We start from the raw sequence: 22043 nt of genomic DNA on the forward strand, positions 1-22043 counted from the left end.
TCTTAAAAAGTAGCAAAACCAACTATAAACGAAACTCCCTTTTTTTAGTTGTGCGTTCACTTAAAAATCTATTTAATGCGATACATTTTAAAAAAAATCCATCCCTCGAGCTACTCGTTAATAAAAATAACTCTAAATCAAAAGACAATTAAAAAAAGAAAAGAAAGAAGAATAGAATTCGCGTAACGAGATCCGGTTTAGTGACACTCCTGATACGGAAGTATAAAAAAAAGAACTCCCTCAACATCTCCGAATATCAACAAGACGATCAAGAATATGAAACATCTAATAAACAAAAAGCAAATGGCGAACTAAACAGGAACTTAGCGAGTCCTTGGTGTTCGGCTTGCCTGATGATGAAGAGATGGTCCTTAAGGCGATGGGCTACCAGGCCATATTCGACCACTTTTTTTCAGGTTCGTCGACCTGAATTCACCGCTTGTTTCGTTTATACTCCCGTTCTTCTCATTTTTATTGTTTCCCAGTTTTTGTTTTCATTTCCGTCAGTTCGCTCGGGTGGTTTTTTCCTCACCTGCTGTTCATTTTAATTCTCCGGCATTCATCGCACGCCCGCAGCTTTTATCAGAGCAAGCGATTCTCTCTTTGCCTCTAATAATCCTCACATCGCGGCAGAAACGAGCGGTTGCAACCCTTCTCCGTTTGTTTTCATCTAACTCTTTTTGTTTACATTTCGCTCGGCGATATCTCATCCATCAGCTGCTGGATAAACCAAGTAGAAAACATGGATTACTCAAATTTAATTTAATTTATTCGGGCATTTGCAAGAATATTATACGTGCAAAAAAGGAATAGAATTGTTTTAAATAATTTTTTGACTGTTAAATTATATCATTTGCTTTGGAAATTATATCGTTTGCTTTCACACTTCGAAAAGGAATTGCATAAAAAAGAACGGAAAATCTTTCATCTAGGTGCAATGGAGTTGGTCGTCATAGCAACCAGCATGCTGCGCCTTGTACTGGTGTCAGCTGTTTATCTTTTAAACATCAGAGGTCTCCTAAGGTTAACCTGGCAGCCAAAACCATGCATACATTCGTGGACGACAGGAGCTGTTCTTCTCGCTGGAATACTATATCTCAGCAGCTGGGCACCGTACATCGCCTACACACTGGCCAATGGACATTGGCTACTACTCGGTGCCCGCAGACACTGTCTTCTGCAACATTTCGTGTCAGCTGAAATTGGTGCCGTTTTGCTGGCACTTCTTGCAGTCCGGCTGATGTACCGATGTTTAGTAAAGGTTTACAAAAGACCACCCCCATCTGCTAAGGCAGCCAGCCTGGTGACCTGTCTGGCTTGGCTCGGACCGCAGCTTCTGTACGATGCTGTTGCAGTGACAAGGGATGATTCGACCCCCGAATCTTACAGATTTCTGGATGATTTGTTGGTGGTACCGCAGGGGGTGAATGCCTCTCACGGTTACAGGGTCGGGTTCATGATTTGCATGCAGCTTCTGAGTGGACCAGTGCTGAGTTATTATGTGTGGCAGTACCTAGTGCTGATACTTCCGCTGGCTGCTCTAATCATATACTGTTCCTCGAGACTGGTCCTGGTGGCTCAGATACGGAGGAGAGAAGAACCAGCGGAATCATCCATCGAATCGAAGAGTGGACGTTTCGGTAAGTGTAGACTTTTTCTGATGGATTATTTTGGAATGTTTTTTTTAGGGTTATTTGGGAGTAGATAGTTGGACTACCGGAATATTGTTACCCAAAATTTGTAATATAATAGCCTCTCCTCTAGTTAGAATTTGCCCTAGTTGGGTGCAAAATTAACTCAAACAAAGGTCCCGCAGGAAACTTGTTCCAGCGAGACCCAGATTGGAATGTCTATAGATTTTGCTCAAACGGATATAGATGAGGTCAGGCAAATACACTCCCTGGTTACATTATTAGACACACTATAAGATTCTACGTAAAATTATAATTATCAGGTGATACTATATACAGCTTTATCGTTTTTAGTCGGATGCATTTGTTTACGCTTCTGTAACAATGGGTTAACATTGCAATGCAATACGTTGAAAATAAATACAAATAGGAAGTATATAAAAAATCTCCTGAATAAAAACCCAATTACATGTATGTTTAAATATAAAAGTATTGCCTGCAAACTCGTGCAAATCATGTCATTATTAAAAAAACTACAGCTCGTCCTATAGTTTGATCTCATTATAATAATATACTAATATAACAGAGATGCCAACTGCTCCGGATGCGCCAAAATAATTTTTAAAAAAACGTTAAATAACTATAAGTAAAGTTTGCAAATATTTGACTATTTTTGCTTGCTTTTTAAAAGGTATAGCATGACATAAGTACTATAAAGTGGTGAATTATATAAGCCTACGAATTATTTAGAAATAGTGGTGGATAAAAATCTACTCAATTGAATTTATTAAACCAAGAATCACAATTGATTAACTACTACTTGAAAATATATATTTGCTGTCCGGAGCAAGTTGGCATCTCTGATGTAATATATATTCTATATTTATATAATATATCGTCGAATTTATCCAATCGTCGATTTTGTATGATATATCGTCTCATTTAACCCATTGATACACGAACTTAAACAAGTGCAAACCGGTTTCAGTCGCGTAAAAACAATAGAGCTGTATAGTATCACCTGATAATTAAGATTTTACATAGAATCTTATAATGCGTTTAATAATTTGGCCAGGGAACTGTACCAATGAGAGTTATCTGTAGCCGGTGATGACCTGTACAATACAGAACCTGGTGTTGTTCCTATGTTTAGGGGAAATTGTCTTATGGTCCCGATAACCACCAGATTTCCAATATTTTTACTTTTTAAGTACCGTTAAGGGTGGTCGTTATAGAACACTTTGCTGTACTCACCATCCTTTCATTTAATTTCACGTTTCAAAGTTCTAATTAATCGAGATCAAGTCGTCTTTTTCTCATAATTTAAATTTATGCGTTTCAAACTAATTATTTAAACATTCAGCGAAAGTATGTTTTTGGTTTTTCTTTCTTAGTAATTTTTTACCTGTAAATTTAGCAATTATTAGGATTCTAACATTACCATCACCCGATTATGGCCCTATTTTCAGGGCCCTTCAGGATTCTATCCCCGTGCTTAATTTGGGCATAGAAATAGAAATGGCCCTTCTATAAAAATGGGCCATTTTTAATTTTCACAGGTAAACAATCTAAGTTTAAATAAAGCACATTTAAAAATAAAAAAAATGTAAAATATTAAGTAAAAGCCAGCATACTTTTTTTAAAAAAAAAATTACGTCCTTCTAAAATTAAGAAATTCTAAATTTTGAATCTTGCATGAAATACTAAAAGTGCTTTTTAAAAAAAAAAATAGATGCGAAAAAATAGATGCGATGCACATAAGCACAGAAACAGAAAGAGTTTTTGGTAATTTATAGTAATTTATAATAAATCAAACAGTTTTACAAAACTTATAGAAGTATGCGTATTAAATATTGATTAATCAACTAACAAAAAATAAATAAATATTAATAACACAGGGTCCTCTAGACCTCTGCGGTGATACGGTCACTGTTAATGTTAATCAGGATTCGTTCATGTTAAAGTATCTTAAAATAATCTTAATCACTTGTTTTAGATAATACAATAATAACAACAACAAAACTATGATAACAACAACAAAAAAACAATAATAACAAGAAAAACTATAATAACAAAAAAAACTATAATAAACGATTTACTAAATACAATAGTAATGGATTAATTTTTAATTCCAAAAATATTAAATTTCTTGAAAATCTCATATTGATAATTTTTTTATTTACTTTTCTGTGAGACTCATTCTGAATGCAATTTTGAACTATTATAAAAGAAATTTTATTTAATCGTTTCGATATCGGATATGATGTAAATATGAGACATAGTAATTTTGAGAATATCACTACATACAGTCCATGGCCAAATTATTCGACACACTATAAGATTCTACGTGAAATCCTTATTATTAGAAGTAGGACTGGGCGATATAAGAAATTATATATCGTGATGCATCGTCAGTTTTGCATCGCGATATAGTATTTGTGAATTTCATTTACTTGTAAGGCACAGAAAGTCAGATTTCCATCAAAACTTCATACTCAGATTGATTTAAATTAATTTATAAATTTGAAGATATATATGTTTTGCTTAAGAAAGATATTAAATAATTTGACTACAATGTACAAATCTTACTTAAAATATTTATTGAAATGTTTGTTTAGAAATTCATAATACGCGTAAAACAAAGTGTTAAAAATATTTTTAAAGTGTTTTTTGCAAATTAATATTTTTTTGTACTATTATGCATAAATAATTACATAATTATTAAGTTTGATCGTAATGTTCAATTTCTAAACGAAACGTTAAAAATGATTTGTATGTTTAAAACAAAGTGCTAAATAAATTTTAGAAAAAAAAACGCTTTTAAAACTTTATTTTTTATTATTATCATTTCAATTATTATAGTTCTATTATAGTTCATTCACGTCAGACTAGAGCTGCACAATGGGCTATTGGCGACGGTCTGGGAAACATTCCAGAGGATTACCCGAAGACATGCCATCACAATTTTGATCCTCTGCAGATGGGATGGCACCCCCGCTTCGGCAGCTCGATGACCTGCACGCGAAGTCGAGCATTTTACGGTAGAACAATTTAACGAGGACCAATACCGCACATCCTTGGTCCCTACGCAGACTGATCTAAGTGGTCACTCACCCGCACACTGACCGCAGCCAGTGATGCTTGACTTCGGCGATCAGCAGGGAACCGTGTCTTAACGATCAGTTCACTGCGGGATCTTATCATTTCATATAAATAATTAAATTAAATTAAATAATGACCGAATTATGAACGAAAAACAAAGTAAGATTTAATTTCTTAAAACTAAAAAAATTGCGATATTCGATAATACATTTAGCTAATTAACAAATAATATGAAAAGAATATTTTTAAAAAAAAATTATTATACTCTCTAATAAAACGAAGTGCTAAATGATTTAAAAAAATGAATAAAATATGCAAACCTTTCAAATTTTTTTGTATAAACAAAGTTGATTGACTTATGTCCAAATCCAAATGACAAAAACAAATTTTGTTTTAACTTTATTTCTAAAAATAAAAACAACAAGATTTATAAATTTAAAATCAGTAATAAATTATCTCATTAAATTATTATTCATCCAAAAAGTTTTTAATAAATTAAAAGAAAGTAAAAAAATAACCTAACAAATTCAATTCTTTATGGGCACCTAAACTAGATTGCCGATAATTTTCACATAAAATAAAAAGTTTTTTTTTAAAAAAAAAACTTAATCTAATTAATGAAGAAACTCTTTTTTATATATTCTTTTCAATAATAGATTGCCTTCAGAACAAGGTAACATCGGCGATCACGAAGTTTGTCCCACTGAAAATAATCTACAAGAAAAGTCGCGACAAAGAAAATAAAGCTATGAAGTGCGTAAAGGAACATGCGATATAACGATATGTGTTCTCAAAACTCTGATTCTGATTCTACAGCTCACCCATCAAAGCCATTTCAACATAACGAAACGAACATCGTCTTCCACAGCGCGAGTCGACATCGGAACGTAAGAGAAGAGTCTTATATCGCTATATCGTTATCTTATATCCTTGCGTGTCTTATATCGCTATATCGTTTTGCGCTTGTTGTCTTTACTCGACGGCTTAAATGGGATTTCTGATGTATCGCCTTGAATGAAAGTCGCTGTATCGTCTTGCCGATATATGCGTTAAATCGATATGTCTCGATACATCGATTTATAGCCCAGTCCTAGTTAGAAGTTTTGTTGCTTTTATGTGAAAGTTTGCACTTGTTTACGTTAAATTAGACGACGTAGAATATAAATTGGACGATACATTATATAAATATAGAATATTTATTATATCAAGCATTATATTAGTATATTATAATAATTAGATCAAATGATTAGACGCGCTGTAGTGTTTTAATAATTGCATGTTTTGCACGAGTTTATAGGCAATACTTTTATATTTAAGCATACATGTAATGGGTTTTAATTCAAGAGATTTTTCATATACTTCCTATTTGTATTTATTTTTGACGTATCGCATTACACTGTTAACACATTGATAGAAGAGCGTAAACAAATGCAAACCGGTTTCATCCTAGTAAAAACAATACAGCTGTATAGAGTATTACCTGATAATTATAATTTTACGTAGAATCTTATAGTGCGTCCAATAATATGGCCGGGGACTGTAGTTGTCTTTGAGAAAAGGAACGAACTGTAAGAAAGAAAAAAAAATATTAAAGAAGAAGAAAAAGGTGTAATTGGTTTGCCCTTGTTCGGAAAACCCTAGGCGCAGTCTTAATCAGTGGGTGTAGAAAGAAAAAAATGAATAAGTAACTAAATAAATAAAAAAAAGATCGAAATTAATGTTAACTTTCAAATGATTTTATTCTGACTAACCTTTGACTAAGTGAAGTCAAGACTTTCCTCTTCTTTTATTGAAAAAAAAAATTTAAAAAAAAAAAAAAAAAAAAAACTTCAACAGTTTTTTTAAACTAACGATTTCTATTTTTCCTCTATTTTTTGTGAAGATAAATAAGAATGAGTATTTCGTTTTAGCCTGATTCAAATACTTTACGAACGCAAAGAATAAAAATGAATTAACGGAAGAAAAAAAGAAGTTTAAATCATACATTTGATTTTATGCGTTGAAAAATAAGAATAAAAGAACAAACAAACGAAAGTCGACAGCAAAGACCATTCTAACAATAAGGGGCGGAGAGGCCTTTTTGAATAAATAAAGAATATCACGTTCCATTTCCTTGACCTGGGGCCAGTGATTTATTCAACCACTGGAACGCGTCGTGATGGAATATATATCGGGGCGTTGATGTATCCTACCCCATTGTACAGAATTGTGGTGCAAGACCGTGAAAATCATTCATCATACAATAATGTTCCATCTGGAATTGAAAAAAGAATAAAGGTCAAAGCGTCGTGTCTAAACCTTGACATATGTGAAATATTTTATTTTATTTTGTTTTCTAACTCTTTACAGATAAATTAATGGGCTGACATAATTCTTGAAGCAAATAAAAAAAAAAAGTAACTTACATTTCAGGTACATCCCACAACACTCACTAATCGGCCTGGCCAAATTATTATACGCATTCTAAGATTCCATGTAAAATCTTAGTTATCAGGTAATCCTCTATACAGCTTTATTGTTTTTATGTGACTGTTAGCACTTGTTTACGTTATATCACACAAATGAGACGATATATCACATAAATTCGACGATTGGATACATTAGATGATATATTACATAAATATAGAATATTTTTCATATCAGGTATTATATTAGTATATTATAATAATTAGACCAAATTTTTCAACGCACTGTAGTGTTTTAATAATGACATGTTTTGCACGAGTTTATACACAATTCTTATATTTTAAACTTACATGTAATGAGTTTTTATTCAGGAGATTTTTTATATACTTCCCATTTGTATTTATTTTTAACGAATTGCATTGCAATGTTAATTAACTGATACACGAACATAAACAAGTGCAAGCAGTCAAATAAAAACAATGCTGTATAGTATCACCTGATAATTAAGATTTTACATAGTATCTTATAGTACTTCTAATAATAAGACCAGGTACTGTAAGTGCATTTTCCTAAAAAAAATGTAAATAAAAATGTGCCGGACTCATTATAAACATTTAACACTAGGTTGCCTAAAGGAAATCATTTTGACTGCTTTTTCATTTGCAAAAAAATGTACAAATAATAATGCATAAATTAATAATTTGTTTACAAGTGAAGTAAATTTTTTTATTGTTAATAATTACTAATAACTTGTTACATAACTGTAAATAATATGAAAAATATCAAAAATTAATTAAACAAATTTCTTTACACACTAGTTATTCTTTCACAATGCAGTCCTTTTGACTGCTTTAGGACAATAAAGGTATGTACCCGATAATAAGTTCGTTATATGGAAAATTCGTTTAATAGAAAATTCCCTTTTGAAATACTTAAACAACACAAAACGGGTTTTAAAATCATAAAAACTAGTCATAATTAAAATAGCAATTGATATACACCTCTATCTCGTAAACTAATATCTACTATTTATTTTATAACTCTTAACCATAAAACAAATCTGTATAAAAATAGAGCAAAACGTTATCCAGTGTTACACTATTATGTTACATACTTTTTCAACTAAAAAATAGCTTAAGTTTTGTACAAAATTATAGCTGCATTTATTTGCTGTATAAAATTGTAACTGCAAAGTAATTTTAAACATACATCGTAACACGAGTTCTTAAGCTTAATGGCTACTGGTAAAATCCGTTAATTTTGTCTGAGTGACTTCGGAAATCAATTCAAGGTCATTTTCACCATGAAATGCGTTATCAAATTTGAAATGTTCTGAAATATTTTGGGGAAATAGGGAAAGCGGATCTCAAAGATAATTTCGCTATTTGGAAGTCCTTTTACGAAGAAATTTCCAAAATGTTCTTGGTTCCTCCAAAAAATTCGCATAATAGAGAAATTTGTAAAATGGAAGTTCGTTAAATAGAAGTCCGACTGTACGAAGTTTCATTCTATTTAGCGTTAATAGCATGGAGAAAAAAAAAAAAAACGATGAACTTCTTTTGTGTTCAACGTCTTATCAAGGAAAAAAAGGTATTCTGTTTCATAGAAAAATGTGTATTTACTAGATAGAGCAAAAATTATTGCATGAAATCAGCAGTAAAGTAAGAATTGGATTAAAGTAATAACAATAACTGTCGGTGATTTGACTTTAGAAAATTTCATTTGTTTGTTCACCTGCGAGAAAGCATTCCAGCAACAGCTACTCAAATATTTTATAGATTGAAAGGCGACATAAAAATAAATTAATAACAGCTGAATCTCTTTTAAGTATGAATCACATTTCATTTAACAACTTTTAACGCTACCCTTCAAGAATAGATTACGCTATGAATGGGGAAAAAACCCTCTAAATCGATCCATAATTAAACTTTTTATGTAATTTAATACCAGTTATGCGCATTCTACAAAAATTCGGAAAGAAGTGTACAAGATTCTAAATTTTTTTTTATAACAATAATTAGCACTATAGATTAAAATAAAACTGCTATGTTTTTATTAAAAATAAAAATTCCGTATGAAAATTATTGATGTTATCTACAGTCCTATGATATGATATGATTTGCACGAGTTTATAGGCAATACTTTTATATTTAAACATACATGTAATCGGTTTTTATTCAGATTTTTTATATACCTCCTATTTGTATATTTATTTTTAACATACTGTTTTACAATATGAACCAATTAATACAGGAACGAAAACAAGTTCAAACCGGTTTCAGCCGCGTCAAAACAATAATGCTGTATCACCTGATAATTAAGATTTTACATAGTACGTCTAATAATTTGTCCAGGGACTGTACATTAAAATACATTAACTGCTAAGTTTCTATTATAAACAAAATTTCCGTATGAAAATTACAGATGTTATCTATACATGTATAATATAAATGGAATTTTCTGATTGGTTTAGCGAAAGCCATTGCATTAACGTTTGTATTAACGATTCAGTTTATTCGAATATCTTAAAAATAGCATCAATGAAGTTTGCTGGATTATAGCTGAAATCAAAAAGTTGTTTATTGCGAGTAAAAGTTCTGTAATATCTAATTATTTTTTTTTTATTCATTATGTCACTGAACCTGAATGATCCATGTGATCGTTGCAGCATAGGCGGACTACGTGAGCAGATTATTATTTCTAAGGTTTACCCGAAACAGCGTGTTACTATTAAACTAAATACATAATTTAAAATCAAAGATAATCAAGTAAAAAGATTGTGTTTCTGTCTGCGTGTCTCTCTTATATCTCCACAATCGTTAGTGGTAGCGTCCTGAAATTAGGACAGTGGGGAAAAAAAGTAATTTTAGCTCTTGATTCTTAAAATCGTTCAAAAATTTCGATTTAATCGTTCGGAAGAGATGTTTTAAAAATGTAATTTTTTCCTTGGCTTGGAACTGTTGCCAATGATAAAAATAAATAAATAAATAAAAATATTGAATTGCAGACGATTCCCTTATTTCATAAATTTTAAAGATAACAACAGCGGTGTTTACAAGCTTACAACTCACAATAGAAAAGTTATTCGCAAGTACTTTAATATTCATTTTTTTTCTTTTTTACTCATATCGTCAGATTAATTTAATGATTAACGTGAGTTATAAGCAATTCACGTTGTTCATTAAAAATTAGAATTAACTTATCTGAAATCACGTGTTTATTTTTTTATAGTTACAGATTTATAATGTATTTATATAAAACTAAATTTAAAAAAGTTATATTCTAACAAACAAAATCAATGGAGAAATAGTACTAAATCGTTTAGCAGAAACGTAAAAAATCGCCCTACTATTATTAACACCAATGATACTCAATTAATTTTGTTAATTGATACTAATTGAAGTTTTAAAAAAATTAGCCATGTACTTAAAAAATAATAATGGGAAAGTGGGACTAATTTCGATTAAAAGAATCGTAAAAAATGAACAAACTATATTTGACACCAATGATGTTTCATTAATTTTGCTGATAGATACTAATTGAAACAAAAGAATAAACTATGTATTATAAAGCAAAATTAGTGGTAAATGTTATTAATTCGTTTATGAGAAACACAAAAAAATCGTCATACTATTATGAACGTCAGTAAGGGTTAATTAGTTTTGGCAATAGGTACTAATGGTAGTAAAGTAACTAGTACAATTTTTAATAGGTTCCAAATATGCTAATATATGCACAATGTATTAGTATATTTGATATGTATTAAAACTGATAAAGTAATTTTTAAAAAAAAATCGTTTGATTTGTTTCTGATAAATTCATTGAAAATTAAAATGCATCTCAGCTCAACTTTCACGATTGCTATTGCAGACGATTTTAGAAGCTTAAAATTATTGGAGCGAAAAATTCATTCCAATTTTAGGATGTCACGCAAACTATCTTCAGTAGGATAATGAAAAAAAAAATTTTTTTTTTTTTGAAGAAATAATAATAAAGGAAGGAATAAAATAAATAAAATATCTTAAGGTAGCAACGTGTATTCCATGTAACACATACCTGGTTTTTAAAGTAGACCAAATAATTAAAGGATTTAAGAAAAACCCTGCAGGAAAAAAACGATGTTTGAAAAAGAATTGTTTCTAAAAGCTCACAAACTCCGACATGCTCAGTTGGTTTTCGATATTATCGACGCAGACTACAATTGATAAAATAGATGTCCTCACGATTTTCAAATTTAGCCTACCAACACTATCTACCTTTATTTTGTGTGCCACTGATGTGAGATTAAGGTCAACTATATATTTTATAAAGTGCTCCAATTAAATTGGGTGAAAAACAGAAATGAAAATAAATGAAATGCCGAGTTATTTTGCGATACTAGAGGAATCCGCTCCTGCTTGCTAACTCCAATAATTGCTACTCAGTTATTTTTTGTTCGCTTCTGAATAAATTATTTTATTGTTATTCCATTCGGAATTTTTTACCGTGTTGGCATAACACAGTTTTTCTACGAAAGTTGAAACTATTTACAGTCCCTGGTCAAATTATTAGACGTACTATAAAATTTTGTGTAAAATCTTAATTATCAGGTTATGCTATGCAACTTCATTGTTTTTACGCAACTGTTAAGATAACATAATTTTTTTTCCGCTCTAAACGCTAATTTCTTTTTCTTTCGCAATAAACGCTCCGAATAATCCTTTCACTTACTAAGCCCCCAGTATTTTTTTTTTTTAATGCTATTTACAAAGTAAGTAATAGCATTTTAGTAGCAAATGGATGGCGTCGCTATGAAACCAAGTTATTCGTAAGATTTAGTTTTTCGGTTTTCACAAATTTATTTATTTTGCTCATTCTTGTGCACTTTAACGTCTAAAAATGTTATAACGAAATTCTGGTAGCTAAAATACGAAAAAAGGAATGCGAAATCGCTACTAAATAAAAAACGAGGAAAAATAAACTTTTGTTCTTTTTCGTTTTTTAAATTTGAAACACGATGACACAGGGAATCGTCTGCGTGGAACCACCTGTTATTGAGTGGGAAAAAAATATAACTATGCGTGAATTGAGGCATGACAAAGAGGGGAGAGAGAGAGAGGGAAAAAATAAAAAAGATTGAAATCTATTTTATTTTCTATTATTCAAGCAGGAATTCCTGTAGGGCAGGAAATATATTTAATTTCACAACAGTAGATCTAATTGATTATTATATATTTTTTCTTTTTGCCATAAATAGGAAAAGGCGGATATGCAATTTGGACATTTCACATTTAGTGATTAGTTTTTCGAATCATTCGATCTTATGTTCTCGACCTCTCGATGTTATGATCATTTAGCCCTATGCCTATGACCATTTTATTTTATTTTACAACCGTCGTGGAACCAGTGGCGTCGTGGAACCCAATTGACCCCCCCCCCCCAAAAAAAATTGAAAAGAAAAAATACTTTTTTTAATAGTGAAACAGAAGCAGGACTTGAAGTGCCCAACGATCTTTCCAAGATTATTAATGCCTGTGACATCGATTTCTACCCATCAATCAATATGTGGTTGAGAATTTTAATAATTCTGCCAGTTAGTGCAGCAACAGCAGAACGCTCCTTTTCAACTCTTCGTCGTTTCAAAACTTGGCTTAGAGCAACTCAAAATCAAGAACGATTAAATGGACTCGCATTATTAAACATTCCTCGAGAAATTGATTTGGATGTTGCAAAAATAATTGACAGATTTGTCAAAGTTTCTAAAAAACGCATTACATTTATTATTTAAAGATGTTGAATACTTGAATTATTTATTTATTGTTCATTATAAAAAAATTAATGAGAAGATTAGCATTAAAAAACCCCAGTTTTTTTTTCTCAAAAAAATATTTAAAAAAAAATTAATTTGTGGGGAGGAGGGGATCTGAGTATATGAACCCCATCCCCCCAGGAAAAATTTTTGGATCCGCCCCTGCGTGGAACAGTCGACCCAACTTTGGGTTTACGACTACTAAAGTTCAACTCAGTAGCCTTGTAATTTGGAAGACAAGGAAACTCCTGGATCAGTACCCCCAGAGATTCTGATTTGTTATGGGGAACATGGAGGACTTCGTAACTCGACAGATTTAACGTGCATCAGTCACCTTTCACTACACGGGGAGTCTTCGGCAAGCGGGGATCGAACCCACGACCTCTTAGACATGCGCCAGTACCCTACCAACGAGGCTATCCCGGCCGGCCTTATGTACATTGGATAATATAACGTTTATCTGAATTCGTTAATATGCAAGAAGACACTATATCATTAGAGAAGATCTTCATGGCAACTTATTTTCGCACTACATTAATCATTCAGTATTCAAAGGAAGCAAAAAAAAAAAAATAATAATTAGTTCAGGTAACCCATAAGTAAACTATAAAGTTTTTTGATTCAAAAATAACGAACTGACATCTTATCTAATTGATCATATATTTCGATAACTTCCCTTTTCCATCTATAATCATTATATATATATATATATATATATATATATATATATATATATATATATATATATATATATATATATATATATATATATATATATATATATATATATATATATATATATATATATATATATATATATATATATATATATATAACTGTTCTAGGTGTATATATGCCCCCTTAAATAATTTTTAAAATACTTTATTTCTTTTGTAAACTATTAAAAAAATTATTATTTTTATTATTTTGTTTCACTTTTTTTTGGGGGGGGGGGGGTCATGACCCCTATGATCCCCCCGCTGGATCCGCCACTGAATATACTTCATAAAATTGTGCTTTGAATAAGCGTTTTAAAAATTAATAAAATTTTACGGCATGTTGTATTTGATTCGATATTTAAAAAAAAAAATTTTTTTTTTGTTCTTATTTTGCACATAACTATAGAAAAGATACTAATCTATATATAATGAAATTAATCTCTAAATTCATAATATTAACCATCAAAACAGAAAAGAAAAAAAAATTTTTTTTCTTTTTTTTTTTTTAAAAATAATGCAGAAACTTGCAGTTTTAAAAAATAGAAAATTTTTATAAATACTTTTTGTTTTCAAAAAGAAATTTTTTTCATTGGTTTTTGTTATTTATTAGATATTTTATTTAAGTGTGTGCGTAATGCAGCTGAAAGGGTTACATTAACAATAATAATAATTAATAATAATTGTTGTTCTGAGGGTACTTTGACCCCTTAATCAATGACTTAATAATGTACTTTGACCCCTTAATAATCTACTATAAAATTAAATATTTATCGTAGTGTACAATCTTTTTTAAAATATGCGAGAGAAAAAAATTTATAATTTTCTTACTTGTCCTTACAAAATATGACTTATTTCCTTATTCATTTCTAATGAATGAATAAATCTAATATTTCATTATATATATATATATATATATATATATATATATATATATATATATATATATATATATATATATATATATATATATATATATATATATATATATATATATATATATATATATCCTACATGTCCATTTTATTGAATTATAACATAATAAATTTATTCCAATAAAAAACTAAAAATTCGCCACTTAAAAATATTTAAATGCTGGTATAATAGCTAAATCAAAAATATTTTACTTCGATTATGAATTTGTTCTATATAATTCGATTCTAGATAGATAATATATTTGGTTATAAATTTGTTCTATATAATTCGATTCTAGATAGATAATATATTTGGTTATAAATTTGTTCTATATAATTCGATTCTACATAGATAATATATTCGATTATAAATTTGTTCTAGATTATAAATTTGTTCTATATAATTCGATTCTAGATAGATAATATATTCGATTATAAATTTGTTCTAGTTATCTCTTAGAACAAATCCGATTACCCAGTACCATAACGTTTCCAAGGATGACGTCAAAAACTTAATGAGAGACCTTAACTCTTGGTAGTTATGCTTGAAGCCAGTTCAGAGGTACCCAATCGATGGGTACCAATTTGTCTCGGAAGTAAAGGTTGCCTGTGCGCGACGCTGACGATATTGCCACAATCAACAACCACCATGATTCCCTCAAAGGGCTGTTGCGGAAATGTTTCACTTTTATTCTGGCCTATAAACATAACAGGGGTCGGGATAGCCTGGTTGGTAGGGCACTGGGCCCATGTCCAAAATCGTGGGTTCGATCCCCGCCTCCTGAAGACTCCCCGTGTAGTTAATGGTGACTGATGCACGTTAAATCTGTCAAGTCACTTAGTCCTCCATGTTCCCGTAACAAATCAATACCTCTGGGGGTACTGATCCAGAAGTTTCCTTGTCTTCTGGATTGTGTTCAAAATTACAAGGCTACGGAGTTGAACATTAGTAGTCGTAAATCCAAAATTGGGTGGGCTGTTCAATGAAGATTATGAAATATTAAAAAAATAATAATAAACGTAACAGATAATGAATTGTTGAATAAATAAATATGAAAAAAGAAAAAACAATTAACGATGATTTATTATTATTTATATAATCTTATTATAAGCACAGTGGAATAACTTTTGATCGAATGATCAGATCTATTATAGGATTCAATCTTAATTGTTTAAAGTGGTGGCAATGAATTTCTTTTTATAAATGAATTTCAATCCTAAAAATATTTCAATATTAACATTACCAAAAATAAATGACCCTATAAAGATTGTTTATATAAAAACACTCCACAAAAAAAAATTCGATTCATTTTAAAACTTCGATCTCGTCTGAAACATTTTTCGTGTTCCGATTTCCAAGACAAGTTTAGACTTCCGCCTTCGATTAACCTTGAATATGGAATTCTGGGTCATTCTCCTGACTGAACAAAATAAAACTCTTTCGTTAAAGTAAAGCGTCAGGACTCCCAAACCAGTTGAGATCTAACTGATTTCATTTCTTTCTTTCTTTAAATATATATTTCTTCAAAAAATGAGAATTAAAAGAATAAGAAAGCTTCGAAGACCAACAAAGACAAATGATTCATGTTAACAGAATGAATACAAAAACGTTCTTATGCGTATTTAGGTCACGGGTTCGTGTAACAAGATTTAACCTAGATATTTATTTGTAGAAACAAAATTTATTTAGTTCAAGCACCGAAACAAGATACAGTCGAACCCCGCTACAGTGAACACGGTTTATAGCGAACTCCCGGATATAGTGAACGAAATGTTCGCTCACGTTGCCTTGTTACACACGTATAATGTTATTTTTTTGTGTGGATATAGTCAGGGGTCTGTCCAGCGACATTTTGTGAAAGGTCCGTTTTCGTAAAATTGTGAAAAAATGACTCGTCATTTGTGAATATGAAATAAACGTTAAGTCACATTCTTTCAACCAGGGTCCTGCTTTTGTGAATGTGTGCAAATAGGGTCCTGTTATTGCAAAAAACTTTTCCAATGAGTTTTTAAATTGTAAAGAGATACAAGATTATGCTCAACACTGTAAAATTATAATTAAAAAAATTAAATCTTAAAAAATAAACAGCAATTGCAGCTACTGAATTAGAGATGCAACATACAAATATTTGGTATTTAACCGCCTATACTGCTGAACGCAGAAATTCATTTTCGGAGAATAAAGGAAGAATCGTCTGCCGAAGACAAAATTTAGTTCGTTTACATCTGTCTTTCTTCCCCACTCCCCTGGGAAGGGTTTAAACAAAACAACAATGAAGATAAACAAATTTGTGAAGGGTCGGATTAAAAGATGAATTATTTTGTGAAGGGTCCGTTTTTATGAAAAGATATTTTGTGAAGGGTCCACTAACGGACCCAAATTTCTTCTATACAGATAGTGAACAAAAAAAAGAGAGGAATTTGGATAGTATGAACTTTTTTCTGTCCTTGACTGATTTATTTTCTTCCTTTTTTAAAAAAATAATTTTGAAATTTCTACTTCAAAATAAATACATACATATACCGATTTTTAAAACCATATGTAGCAGGGAATGTGGCAATAAGTATTTTTTCTTGTTTGCTTTCCTTATTGAATGGATTCAGCATTCAGTATCTAGACAAATGCTTCACAGGCCGATGAATTTGCTAAGCGATTTGGTGAGACTACTTTTATGTGTGCGAATGGCTAATTAGACAAGTTTAAAAAGCGGAATAACATTAATTCGGGAAAAATTATCGGAGAGTCTGGAAGTGTTTCCATATCTGATGTGGAGGATTGCTCATCAGCTAAAGATTACTAAAATTTTTTATAGTTATAGTGAACCGAAATTGTGGTCCCTTGAAGGTTTGACTACATTATATAATTTCTGGAAGTATCAGAGGCATAGCGAGAAATTTTTCTTAGGCGGTGGGCACAATGTACAGGGGTGCATATCTATATTTTTTTAAAAATAAAATGTATGAGCTGCGTATAAAATATAAGATTTAGAATTTTAAAATTACATTTGTGAGTAGAAAAAAGTACAGGGAGTCTGACGGAATGAAAAAAAAATCGATAACCAGTTCGAGAATTATTAATTGTAGCACAACATCACCTTTGGTTGATTTGTAGCTCGCTGAAATGCAACTACGAAATCGAAATTTGACACGCAAAAGGACATCGTTATTTGTGTATTTAATTTTTCGAAATACTTATTTGTTCAAAAGTTACTTCAAATTTTGCTTTTCACGTGAATTATTTTTTTCAACAATTTTTTTTTTCTTTTTTTAACTATTTTTGACTATCTTTTGTTTTTGAATAAATATATTTTCCCCCTATGGATGGTGTTTTCTACATTAGAGAACGCTGCAAGCTCGGTACCGCCTAAATTTCCGGGTTACTGTTTCCGTTGTATTTTAATGCCATTTGTCATAATTGCGTTTTGAGATTCTTGCAAACAATGTATTTGATTACTTATTACTTGTGTTTACAATGATAACAATACTAACGTAAGATGGTGCACAGCTTGCAACGAGAACAAACAGTAATAAACTTATGGAAAGAGGCCATATCAAGACTGACAAAAAAGCGAGTTATTCAAAATCTAGCAACCATATCACCTTTTTTAACAATTTATCTCTAAATAACTAAAACAAATTTTCACTTCAAACTCACCAGAATTACATAATAGCATCAATATCTTATGAAAAACGGCAGATTTGAGATCAGAAATTATCTAATTTATTCCTTTTATTGAAAACAAAATTATCCGTTTGAAAATATTGCTTCGCAGAATAACATGCAGTAAGCAGCTGCAAGCTTTCTAACCGGAACTAGAGCAGGCATACAGCTCGAGATTGTTACTGTTTACATTTCTACTGGAAACACCATCCATAGGAAATTTGTATTTCTAAACGAGGCTCGGGCCCTTTAGTTAATTGGGAAGCGATCGAAATTTCAAGTGCACGATTCCACCCTAACATACACGAAAGCTACATAGTTAATAATAAAAACGTGGTAATAAAATGTATGTTAGATTCTTATCAATACATCATCAACAATTACATTTTTGTAAATCATAATTTCAAAAGTATCGCTTCCTTTTTTCATACACAGGGTGATTCATAAAATATGGGCAAAATTTTAGGAAGTGATAGTACACACCCAAGCAAAAAAATTTTTATCAAAGAATGCATGGTCGAAAACAAAACGCAAAGGAGCTGGCGCATTTGGAAAGTTGTTTCATGCAAACGAGAAAACCCCATTCTTGTTGCGAGTTATTATTTGCATGTTATGGGAAGAAGAGCCTTTAGCTTGGCCACCGCGCAGGCCAGATCTTTCACGTCTCGATTTGTTTCTGTGGGGGCAGCTGAAGGCTCTTATGTATAAGACTCCCATTCCCCTCCAGAAGAACTTGTCTCCAAGCTTTCGGCCACTGCAGGGGAAGTTCGAGATATGCCTGGTGTGTTTCAGAATGTTTGCCAATCTTTTCTTTGCCGTTGTACTGCGTGCTTATCCGCTGCCAGCCACTGTTTTGAACGCTTATTGTAATCGCATGCCATTAAATTTGCTTTTATAACTCAACTTCATCGTTCTTTGTGTGTTTTTGCCTCATATAAGAACATAACTTTTGACTTCCTCTAACGGGTTTGGGTTTTGTTTTCGACCATGCATTCTTTGATAAAAATTGCTTGATTGGGTGGAATGTACTATCACTTCCAAAAATTTTGCCCATCTTTTATGAATCACCCTGTATAATTGTGTTTTTTTAAATGTTGTAAATTCACCAAGAAAAAAAAAGTTCTATGATTATGATCATTCAGTCATTTTTACTAAGACATACCTCTTATTTCAGGTTTTCTAACGTGGTCTAAAAGAGCTGTCTGTCAATATGGCTGCAAGACCAACACCTTCGTCGACATGGCTCTTTATTATAATTTCATCTGGCTAGTCATACTTCGTCCCTTGGCCATCCTTCACGCCCTCTACATGCAAAGCGGAGAATGGGGCAATGCTTTCTACATGGACTTCGGCAGCCATCTTGTTTTAGCATTCTCGGCCGTCTTCAGTCCTTTCTCAGTTGGAAATCCCGCACCGAACAGACTCACGGAAACAATAAACCCCATCATAATGCAAAACAAGCACAAAGACGCTGGGACCGTCACTTCAGTGCCCGACATCTGCTCGCAAAGTCCGCGCGCGCATGCAACACCGAGTTACTCTCCAGTTAGGATAAAGAGAGTTGAAAGCTACGAAAACATTAGTAATATAAATATCATGGCAAACGATTGTTCTGTGGCGCTAGCGGACAAAGAAAAACCTGGAGAGGAGAGTGTCTGTTAAGTCATTCAAGTGCTTGTCTTTTTTTTTTCAACAAATTTATAGCTTTAAACAGCGGTTCCCAATTTCTTTTGGCTAGGGAGCCCTAAATGATTGACCTTATTTTAACGGAACCCCGAAATTTAAAAGAAATTTCGTTAGCAAATGTGAAAAAAAATATGAATTAACTAAATATCATTATTTATTTTGAAAATATTTGACAAATTCAAATTTTATTAATTATTCTGAAAATACTTAATGAATGAAAGCAGAGTAAAATTTTTTCATCGTTTAGTTTTAACAATTATAGCTTTATAATTGGATTTTTTATGTCAGGCATTTGAATTTACGGGCCTAAAGTGGCATCTAGTCTAGTTCATAATTTGATTTCATGGTATGCACAACCTGGAAATGATTGAGCCTAAATTCGGTTCACATTTAAATAAAAATAAATAAACATAAACGTTGAGAATAGTTTGTGGCGTAACTACCACTACAAATATTAAATACCAAATCACTAGTATATAAGAAATGTTAACTTCATTTCACCTTGAGGTACCTCCTGATAGACGAAGGTTGACATGACATAGTCGATTATGATCTCCCCTCAATGGTGACTTGCAGACATGATATGGACTTGCCAACATTGATGGATGATCCGGACTTGCCAACATTGATGGGTGATCCACATTAAATGGCTGATTTGCTTAAAAATATACTTCTCAAAAAAAAAAAAAAACCAGTTAAGTAAATTAAGTTTCCCGGAATATAGAAGGAAAAAAAAATGAGCGAAATGATAAAAATAAAAAATTACACAGCATAAATCAACTAGTGTTATCCGTTCATCGAATTCTATCATAGAAAAAATTCTGGAAGGGGAGTAATGTGGTGTAACTACCACTATAAATATTAAATGCAAAATCACTAGTATATAAAAGATGTTGACTTGATTCCATCTTGAAGTACCTTTTGATATATGAAGGTTGACATAGTCGATATTAAATCTCTTAGAGTTATCATATCAATGTTAAATAACTTATGAAAACTTAATTGGTTGTAAATATTATTGCAGGGTTTCGTAACTGATACTGTTGTCCTATCGGAATCCAAGGGTTCCACGGAACAACATTTGGGAATCGCTACTTAAACTATTATAAAGCTCCTAAAAAGTTGGAGAATGTGCATGTATTAATAAACACATACTTTATTAGGACATGTTCTACTCAACACATGCCCGACTCGAAATATATCTTGTGAAGATGTGTACATTTCTCTATATTGAAACCAAATCAAATAAAACTGTGTTTTATCTCAAAGTGGTGCAAATACTCAAAATGAAAAGAAGAAAAATTTTCTTGCAGATTTAAACCTCAACGTTAGCAGATTATCTCCAACAAGATGTCCTGCATCAGTTTTTAAAATACTATTTGAATTCATTGAACCTGAAATAGTATCAGGAATGACTGGACAAAAAGAATATGAAACAAAAAATAAAACTGGTTGGATCAACGGAGGACACGAATGCCAATTTTGCAACAGGTATATAAATTTATCTTTGGAGCAAAACTAGGAATAGACTGGAAGAAGTTCGGAATAAATTTATGTTCCAAAAATAACGCGCTAAAAATATTGATATCCGTGATATCGTTTTCACTCTACTACTACAAGGATATGATAGAATGTTTTGCATGTGATGTGAAAGAGCGATTGTTGCCATTGCGATAATAGAAATATGATATCGCATTTTTTAAAAATGGGATTTAAAAAGAAGACAAACTAAAAAAAAGACTCATTTGACTTCGGCAATCGCATTTTTGGTTGCCAACAAAATGATATTGCTTTTTTTTTTTTGTACAAGGTGCTGAAGAAGGGGCGAACTAGATGATCTTAATATAAATGAAACAATAACTAAATCAACGTGAATGGAGTGATTTTTCTTTTTTCCCCACGTGAAATTGAAAGAAGCCAACTGTGATCGAGAATACTCAGTTACGATAGATTTATCTACATAAGTTATATCGGTGCTGGAAAGAATATTGTAGTGGTAAAATAGTATTATAATTCAGCAAATATAAACACAATTATATTGGTAACATGTTTTTTTTCCTCTTTCTTTTTTTAAAAAAAAACTACACAAATCACTTCATTTCTCAGCATGAAAATAGGACCCCCTGAATCTGTTTATGA

At 31.3% G+C, this 22043-nt stretch overlaps 1 protein-coding gene across 1 annotated transcript; it reads left to right on the top strand.

Annotated features, from left to right (window-relative positions):
* Positions 1-294: 294 nt before the first annotated feature.
* Positions 295-21346, top strand: LOC107457130 (uncharacterized). Its single transcript, XM_016075207.4, has 2 exons — positions 295-1640; positions 19393-21346. Exons 1-2 carry the CDS (start codon positions 938-940, stop codon positions 19878-19880), a joined length of 1191 nt encoding a protein of 396 aa, XP_015930693.2. The 5' UTR covers positions 295-937; the 3' UTR covers positions 19881-21346.
* The last annotated feature ends 697 nt before the right edge of the window (positions 21347-22043 follow it).

Source organism: Parasteatoda tepidariorum, chromosome 9, assembly GCF_982258835.1.
Source record: "Parasteatoda tepidariorum strain Cologne lab strain chromosome 9, Ptep-v5.0, whole genome shotgun sequence".
NCBI classification, from domain to species: Eukaryota; Metazoa; Arthropoda; class Arachnida; order Araneae; family Theridiidae; genus Parasteatoda; species Parasteatoda tepidariorum.

Coding starts and splice junctions, on each gene's coding strand:
- LOC107457130 (XM_016075207.4), top strand. CDS start 938: ATGGAGTTGGTCGTCATAGCAACCAGCATGCTGCGCCTTGTACTGGTG. Junction 1,641..19,392: donor ATCGAAGAGTGGACGTTTCG/GTAAGTGTAGAC, acceptor CTCTTATTTCAG/GTTTTCTAACGTGGTCTAAA.